This window comes from Physeter macrocephalus, chromosome 18 (assembly GCF_002837175.3).
Source record: "Physeter macrocephalus isolate SW-GA chromosome 18, ASM283717v5, whole genome shotgun sequence".
NCBI lineage: Eukaryota > Metazoa > Chordata > Mammalia > Artiodactyla > Physeteridae > Physeter > Physeter macrocephalus.
In genome coordinates this window covers 51153170-51162655 of record NC_041231.1, presented here as the reverse complement: position 1 = coordinate 51162655, position 9486 = coordinate 51153170, and the positions used below count along the sequence as shown (strand labels likewise).

General features: G+C 37.8%; 1 protein-coding gene and 1 pseudogene across 2 annotated transcripts in view; one reads left to right on the top strand and one right to left on the bottom strand.

Moving 5' to 3' along the window:
* Positions 1-9486, bottom strand: part of KIF15 (kinesin family member 15) — an 80523-nt gene that overhangs the window by 18972 nt on the left and 52065 nt on the right. For both annotated transcript variants that reach the window (XM_055079951.1, XM_007120816.3), the window contains exons 17-25: positions 8528-8725; positions 7639-7746; positions 7262-7367; positions 6198-6363; positions 3388-3538; positions 3141-3226; positions 2089-2158; positions 1612-1698; positions 904-1008 (exon numbers count right to left, since the gene is read on the bottom strand). In XM_055079951.1, coding sequence (XP_054935926.1) covers positions 904-1008; positions 1612-1698; positions 2089-2158; positions 3141-3226; positions 3388-3538; positions 6198-6363; positions 7262-7367; positions 7639-7746; positions 8528-8725 — 1077 coding nt within the window. The remainder of the gene's footprint in view (positions 1-903; positions 1009-1611; positions 1699-2088; positions 2159-3140; positions 3227-3387; positions 3539-6197; positions 6364-7261; positions 7368-7638; positions 7747-8527; positions 8726-9486) is intronic.
* The window catches only part of LOC102985098 (protein LTO1 homolog), a 1536-nt pseudogene continuing 1123 nt past the window's right edge, over positions 9074-9486 (top strand).

Sequence of the window (9486 nt, the reverse complement as noted above, 5' to 3'; positions counted from 1 at the left end):
GGTCTGGGAAGATCCCACATGACGCAGAGCGGCTGGGCCCGTGAGCCACGGCTGCTGAGCCTGCGCGTCTGGAGCCTGTGCTCCGCAACGGGAGAGGCCACAGCAGTGGGAGGCCTGCGTACCGCAAAAAATAAAAAAAATAAAAAAAATAACTGAAGAATGAGTCTGAGTTCCAAGGTGATGACCAGATTAACACAAATAAATTCAATAACCACTTGTTGAATGAAGGAGTGGAAGAGTTAATGGATGAATGGCAAGAAGAAGTGGAAAAGTCCCACAGGTATCAGTGAAAAAAACACCTGGTTTTGTCATCTTTATCAGAAATCAGTGGAGTGCAGCAAGCTCCCTTTGGAGCACAGGAGTGAGGAACATTAACAAAAAACTACCTTGACCCAAGGGACGGAGGAAGCATTCACCATTTATATGCAGGAAGAGTAAGTAGTTACTTTAGGAAATAACAAAGTCCAATAATGGGGAAACAAACTCACTTTCTAAATCACTGATGTCTCTGAACTTAACTAAAATGTGCTATTTTTTTTCTTGAAGCAATTAAGGAACACCACATACCCTTAACCATCAGAGGCAACAGCCAGTCTGTTTCTGATCTGATTTGGATCAGCAATTCTCAAATGTGCGAAGAGAGCTCTGTTCCCAGGTCAGTGAGATCTGAGAAATGCTGCAGCCAACTTTGCCTTCCCGAAATGCACACAGCACACACGTCAGCATATTAAAGGCCCTGTGGGTTCTGCAGATACCCAAGCCTGCTGAGCTTTCACTAGTACATATTTTCAAACCTGGGTGACCATAGAACCCTTTTTTTGGCGGGGGGCATTGCTTAACCACTTGAGTCTGTGAACTGTGCCTCATGCTCAAATTTAATATCTTGTCGGCGAGAGAACTTACATTGATGTCCTTCAGTTCTTGCCTCAGGGTGTCTATGGTTTCTGTTTTCTCAGAGACTGAGGTTCTTAGCTCCTGGATCTGGCTCATGAGGTCAGCTACAACTTCCTGACAAGGACAGAAACAATATCTTCATACCCAATGACAGCAAGGAGATCTTTTTTTAATGATAAATCATTTATCTTTCCAAATGACAATAGGAGAAGTCAATTTTATTTTAGCAAAATATCATGTGTCACATTACATTATTAATATTACCAATTTATATTTTATTGGTTTTCTAATATTTTAGTTAATCATTTGCTTTCATTTTATGAATGAATAAGAGCTAGACATATAAGGAATGTACACCTAATTTTATGCTCAGACATACATATTAATGTTTATTACTCTAGTTAAAGCCAACACCAGGGATTTGAGAATTTGTATCATGGCACTCACAATCAATGAGAAAAGGTCGCACTGACAGCATCCTAGTTAAAGGGGGCAGGAATGTGTTTTAGAAACACTGCCATCAAGAGTGATAGAACAGTTTGGGTTGAAGTTATGAGGAAAATTAACTTGAAGACTTCATTCTCTAGCAACCTTGGAAGATGAGCAAGGCCTAAGTGCATACAGAAATGCTAGCTAACCCTGGGAGCAGGAGACTGGAATGTGAAGGCAGCATTTATAAGGAAAATGCAGGAGGCTATAGCCTCAACCTCTACCTACCTTGTCAGCATCTCTAGACTTCTCCAGAGAACTGATTACTTTTTCGGTAGCACACAAACTCTCTTCTAGTTTCTGTACTTTTGCCATCTATTGGGAAAAATTAATATTTTTAGAAGGAGAATTAAATCACAAAGTTAACCACACACGTGTATTTTAAAAAGCATAAAAGGACTTGAAAATCTGCTTTTCATATTAAACAGTGTATACTAAGGAGTAATATTTGAAAATGAAAAGTTGGGTTAAAAGATAATGATTTTGTGGTCTCTATCAGGAAACCACCAACAAATTATGATTATAGCCAGATGGGAGTTAGAAAAACAAGAGTTGAAAATAATACAACCAACCAAAAATTCCATCTTTTTATTATAAATTTTCAACATCTGAAAGCTGAAAACAGTTTTTATAACAAATCTCTTTGGACATCGGGAATAAAAGTTATAAACCTCAAATTTCAGAGTTAGAGTATAGGACATTTACCTGCTGCTCACACTTGGCCATCTCTTTCTGTTTCTCCTGACGTACAGCTTCAAGAACCTCTAAGATTTCTCTGGAAAAGAAGAACTATCTTTTACTCATGACTCATTCAATAAAAACAGGAACTGAGTCCATTCGTACAGAAGATATTCAATGCAATGCAACTGAACTTTATTAGACAGACACATATTTGGTGTTAGGAATTGTAGTCCAGTAGGATCAGAAATTTGAACCAGTTTCTTCAACAGTTATTTAACAAGAACCCAGTTTTGTGCCAGGACAGTTTATTTTTCTCCAGAGTACTTAGGACTCCCTAACATAATATATAATATTTACTTATTACCCATCTCTCTGTGCTACAATGTGAACCTCAAAAGGGTGGGGCTATTTTGTTTACTGTCTTACCTCTAAATGTCCTGGCATTTACCAGAACAGTGCCTGGCTTGCTGGATATCACTAAGCGTTTGAATGAACGACTAAATGTTAACTGTCTTTCCCAATTAGATGGAGTCACCAGTATATAGCAGGGACTAGAAAAGAATCTGTCTCATAGTAAGAACTCTACAAGTATCTGCTGAATACACTAATACAAATTCTTTTTATTAGAGTAATAATCCTCCTGTTGGCTGGAACGAAGAGACTGAGAGAGATCACCAAGGAAAAGAATTTGGAGAGAGGAAAGAAAGACAATGGTGTTCATATAAGGGACCAGAAGAAAAAAAGAGCAGAGAGAAATCAAATAGTAGAGACAGAAATAAATCAGTTCCCACCTTTCAATAATAAATACTGTGATTTATTTACAGAAGGTCCCGAGTTCTGATCACCACCAACTGCTATTCATTTAAAAAGTACTGTAGCTAGTTATTAAATGCTTTGAAAAATTAAGTTTCTCTACATAGCCATTTATACAAAAAAATCTGATATTCGTTTTGGAATGCTTTAAAAAAATACTTAACAGGCTATTAGCAATTAAAAAAAAAAGAAAACCCGCAAGATAAAGAATGTGGTAGTAAATGATATTCTAGTCAACTATGGAAAAGATAAATAGCACTCACTTAGAACTGTTTTCTTTATCTTCTTCAAATTGTAATAATAATTTGTTATTGCGTTCTTTTTCTGCCTCAAAAAGCTCCATCAAATTCTAAAAGACAATGTTATATTAGATTTTAAGGTGTAGTCAACAAACACATGGAGTACCTTCTACGTGGCAGGCACAATGGGCCAGTACAGAAGTTAGGAAGAGGTCAAACAGTCACACATCCAGAACAAGTTCATCAATAACCAATATCCTTCTTAACTTACATTCAGATCAGATTTCAGAGTTTCATTTTCTTTTTTGCAGTTTTGGAGGTTTTTTGAAAGTTGGTCAATTTCAAACTTCATTACTTCTTGTAAGTTGTCATAGGAATCCTGTAGGCAGGTTTTGCTCTCAAGAAGCTTTTCATTTTCTAATCTTTATCAGGAAAACATTTTTACAAATGTAAATATAAACATTAAATGTAGTTCTGCTAGTCAGATTTATCTGCAGTTCACTTTATCCCATCTACAGACCATTCCCAACTTACAGAAGGCTTGACTGATGTAAAGCTCCTCACGGACTTCTGTGAAATGGTCATTATGATGTGATGCACGAATATTAGTGTGATGGGGATGGAAAAAACAGGTTGGGCATGTTAGCCTGCAGCCATTTACTTCTTCATTCTTTCTCCCGTGATTTCAACCAGACATGCTTAATTGATTGGCAATTTCGGGTGATGAGACTTATTTAGGGGGTTCCAGACCTAACCCTCATGTAAACTAAAGACTGCCCATTGATTTAATTTTGTTGATAGCTGAACTCTATAGACTCAACACCTATTCTCCTGACTCTAGGAAGGTTTTTCAAGACAGCAAATATGGCTTTGATCTGAGCAAGAGAATAAACTCCTTTAGGATAGAACTATCTTTTAAGTCACATGATTATTACTTATTGCTTTTTAGGTTTTCACCCTCTTATTCTACTTTGCAACATACTGTGACATGCCCAAACAGAGTTCATCCAAAAACTAGTAAACATGACCTCTGGACCACCCAAAACAGATGTCCCAGCTTGTACACAGAGGGCTATGAGACCTGGATCTATCTGGCTTCACTAACTCCATGCAGAGCAGAAGTGGCAAATTACGAAGTAGGATAAATCAGTTGCTAAAGATAGATATACAGACAATACATGGTAGGGAGGTAGAACATATGATTTATGATACAAACTGTATATATAAAGCAGGTAAAATAATTCAAGAAATACACGGCGGTTGGGTGGTTTCACTTAGAGGTCTTAACAACCTTTGAGAGCCATGACAGTTTAAGCAGCCCAGTAAGTGATATACTCAATGTACGTCACATTGAGTGCAAAAAAAATCACATAAAATTAGTCTACGACAGAGCCAAGATAAGATTTAGTGATTCGGGGCTTCCCTCGTGGCGCAGTGGTTGAGAATCCGCCTGCCGATGCAGGGGACACGGGTTCGTGCCCCGGTCCGGGAAGATCCCACATGCCGCGGAGCGACTGGGCCCATGAGCCATGGCCGCTGAGCCTGCGCGTCTGGAGCCTGTGCTCCGCAAAGGGAGAGGCCTCAGCAGAGGGAGGCGCGGGGACCGGAGGGAAAAAAAAAAAAAAAAAAAAAGATTTAGTGATTCGGATGTTTAAAACTAATACCAGGTGTAAGAAAATACAACAGTGCACCTGTGATGATAAACAGCCATTGACCAGCAGTCTTGGTGCTGGAGAAATGGCGCCGGGGAGTGGAGGCTGTGCTGACTTAGCACAGGCCCCTCTCTAAAGGATGGCTGCCATGCAAGAATGTGGGCCCAGTGCCACCAACTTGTCGGATTTTTAAGAGGATGCTGAAATATGGATCTTTATAAGAAAGTTCTCAATTTTAAAAATGTTATGCTAAATTTTTTTCAAAAACCATACTGGGCAGGCCCAACAAAAACATGTCTATGGAGACATGCAGACCTCAAGTTTTCCTTCTCTATTTTTAATTCCAAGTTGCATATTCAAAAAACACTCAAGCATTACAGGTTTTAGTCTTTGCAATGTCTATAAAAACTAAATTCAAGGTTGTCTATTAGCAGCTTTTCTAGAGTGAGCAGTCACACTCATATCACACTCACAGTATCACAATCAAAATGTCCATTATTAAATTATTGCCATAGACTTGGGAAATAGCATCAAAACCACACGATGGTTTTAAGTTACGTTTTACAAAAGGTTGAAATTAGTGAGAAAAAAACAGTAAAAACAAACAATTTACATCTTAGATTACTTTGTTTCAAGATTACCAGCACTTGACTAACTAGCCAGCCTCTGGAGTTACTGTGGACAATGGTGGCAACTACTGATTTGGTCTACCTTATACTGTCCCTTCTAATAAGAGCACACCTTTCCAGCTGGAGAGGGAACAGACACATCACCTCAGTTGGGCCAACCCTTGGTAAGTGATTGATCCAAAAGTAAGCAGATGACTCAAGCAAGAACAATACCAATTTTCTCTGGGATTGATATATGGCAATGGGGAGAGAGAATTTCTTCGCAGGGATTGTTATGCCAGGAGACAGAAGATGAAGCTGTCTGAGGCAATCTGTTCCCCGTCACATAGAGGAAGGTCCTCAACAGTAGAAGAAAATAAGGGCAATACACAGAGGGAAGAAGAGCAGAGAGAAAGGGAGGGAGGGAGTGAAAGAGGAAGTGAGGGAGAGAAGCTGGGGGGGATGGGGGGATGGGGATGCACACTGACAATATTGTTTGAGATTCAATCTAGTTTGTCTGCGAAACCAAAATCACCTCTGGGGCTTCCCAATGTTGTGAGCCAATAAACTACCTTTTTTTTTTTTTTTTAAACGGGGGCACAGTGCGGCTTGCAGGATTTTAGTTCCCTGACCAGGGATCGAACCCAGGCCCTCGGCAGTGAAAGCGCAGAGTCCTAACCACTGGACAGCCAGGGAATTCCCAATATATTACCTTTTAGTTTTTTAAACTAGTTTGAGTTGGGTTTACAGCACTTGTACTTCAAGTAGTCCTGGGTTACAGGCCAATCAGGCAACTTGAAACAATAACAGAACAACTCTACCTGACATTATGTAGTTGAAGCTGTATATGCATGTGTCTTTCGGAAAGGCTGTTGAGTTCTTTCTCCTGACTCTCTCTGAATAAACTATACTCCAGTTTCACCGAAGACAGCTCCTTGTCTGCAGAATGAAGAACTACTCGCAGGTCATGTACCTCACTTTTCAAAACTAAAACAGACCAACAAACACATAATAATTCTTAACAGACTTTTCTTTACATGTATTTTTTACAAAGGAGGCAAATAAATTTGATAGGTACCCTTCACACAATCAGCAAAAACAAGTTGAAGAGACCATTTTAAGAGTAAAAATTTTGAACAACTAAATGGGAGGTATCTAGGAGCACTGAGATTTCTATTTTCTTCCTCTCCCTTGCTCATGGTTTTTGGTATATTTCTACCAAAAGAAAAAGTTAACACCTGTCCCTCACGTGTAGGTCATTTGATTTTTCTACATTTCTCCTGCAGAATGTGCATCAAAACTCTTCAAATAAGAAGAAAAGCCAAGAGATTTAATGTATTTTAAGTGACCTAATCTTACTTATTGAAAACCCTTTGGAGATGTACCAGAACTTTCCAAAATAGGTTAAACACTCTGGTCTTCTAAGGAAACTCCAACTGGAATTAAAATTAGCTAACTTTTTAGATCAAGGAAAAGGAAACGGCTGTCTTTTTTGCCTTAGCTTTATCATAAGCTACTGCAAATACTCTGATGAAAGAAGAAACTGAAAAAACAGGGAATTAAATGATATTCCCACATCTATGAATATATACAAATATATTTTATGCTTTTTTGTCACTAGTAAAACGTTCATCTTATGAATTCAAGACACTTTGTTTTCAAAGCAGTATTAAAACTTTAAGCAAACATTTGTATCATTTGTTTGAGAGCAGTCCTGGAAAAAAATTACCCTTTATAACATATTGCTATTACTCATCTGGTCTAATTTAAAACAAACAAACAGAAACAACCAACCAAAAACACAGGGACAACATTTTATCCATATGAGTAGAAAGATACTGAGTTACAGAATTCAGATTAGGAAGCTTCCAGTGTTCAGACTCACAGTCAGTCTTGGTCTGAGTGTCTTGAAGCTGCTTTTCAAGGACATTCAACTGAGAGAGATACCCTTGCTGCTGTTTGGTCCAATCAGTTCTTTCCGATGAGAAAAGCTTTGGGAAAGAGATAAATTTACTAGAAAAAAAATACTGGCATGCTAAGACACACTCCAAATCATCACCTTGTTTCTGTTTTTAAAATCTAGTCTTAAATTCAGACTAGGGGTGTGTGTCTCATTATCAGAATAGTAGGTGAAGTAACAAAATAGAGAATACAACTCAAATAAACCTTGACCAAGGCTTCATAAAGTCGTTTCCTTCCTGGGACGCTCTTACTTTGAGGATCTGTTTCATATATTTTCTGAGGCAATGCTCACGGTCTCACCTCCTGCATTTGAGTAGAATGATGTTCCAGTTTGTCAATGTGCTGCTGAAGCTTTAGGTTTTTATGCTCTTCTTCATCCAACTTGACTTGAAGGGCACACATTTGTTCCTGCAACACAAGAACTTCAGTGGTCAAAAATTCTTTTAATGGACATCTTAAACATTCCATCATTTCTTCTGCATTAAAAATACAAAGCTCAAAACCTCACATGGACAAAGGTATCAAAGGCCAGTTTGGAGCCAGAAAACCATTTCAAAAGACTACACTAATGATTTCTCATGTTTCAGAATTATACTTGTGGCCCTGATTCAAAGTGGATAATTTCAAACACAAAGGAAAGAAGTGATTAAAATTAAAATCATAGATTAAATCGTAGAGCCATCTTGAAACTTCTAAGAAGCTTTCTCAGGCCTATATGAAGTGACTTCACCAGAAAGGCCGCCATACCCATGGAAGGGCAAAATTTTGGAATTTGGGGTGACGTGGCTCCCTATAAGTTTTACTAGACAGTAGATAAACTTCTTAAAAGAAAAAACAAAAAAAAAAAAAAAAAAAAGAAAAAACAAATCACTGAATTCTGAGATAAACAAACTTCATATGTTATTTCAAATATACCAAAAGCTGTCTAAAATTTGATCACAAGATTCTTTCAACTATTTAATCTTCATTAGCAGATACAACACTGTGCCATGTAAACCAGTTCTGGAACTAGAAGCTAGTGGCAAACTGGTCTTTTTACATACGAGAGAATCAAAGCTCAAGGAGAGTGGAAACTGACTTGCTAAATACTGCAAAGCAGATTAAAAGAACAAGAGCAGGCAGATTTCTAACCCAGGGATTTTTACACACTCACCCTTAAAAAGATATGATATTAATACTAAACAGGTACCTGCACCATTCTGTGCTCTTCAGAAATGGCTTCAAAAGCTTGTTCATTAATCTCAGGTGGCAATGGCTCATTTAAGATATCCTTATCCAATATGCTAGAATTCTGAGTGTGTGCAGAGCCAAAGCTCTCCAGTTCAGGGCTTAATTTTGGTAGTGGTCGAGACCAAAGTTGATAAGCCTTGGTTGGTGTCGTTATGATCTGCAGCAAAGAATTATTAGGAAAACAACATTAGCACACATGAAAACAATACCATATTTATAATTGTGTGAACAGAGAGGATAAAATTATAATTCTATTCATCAAGAGAAAAGAAAAGGTATCCTTGGGACTTCCCTGGTGGTCCAGTGGGTAAGACTCCATGCTCCCAATGCAGGGGGCCCAGGTTCAATCCCTGGCCAGAGAACTAGATCCCACATGCCACAACTAAGAGTTCACATGCTGCAACTAAAGATCCCACATGCTGCAACTAAGACCTGGAGCAGCCAAATAAACAAATATTTAAGAAAAAAAAGAAAAGAAAAGGTATCCTTGAGAGGCTGCATAGAAATGCCCTTGTGGAAACAAACCTATCAGTTCAAAGCAGTCTCAAGCAAAAATTGTTGTAAGATTTTTAAAAATGAAACTTGATAAGTCGACCCAAACTGTAAAAAAAAAAAAAAAAAAAAGTGCAAGAAGAGACAAAAAGACAACAAATTAGGAAGACTTCCCTGGTCACTATAAAAATATAAGTGTATGGTCACTAAAACAATGCATTATTAGCATATGTGTAATCAAATAGAACACTGGAAGAAAATAAAAAGTCCAGAATTAGAATAATTTATATGTGGAAAGTTCAAATTAATGAGAAAAACATGGTCTATTTTATTTTATTATTATTATTATTTGTAACATATTTATTGGAGTATAATTGCTTTATAATGGTGTGTTAGTTTCTGCTTTACAACAAAGTGAATCAGCTT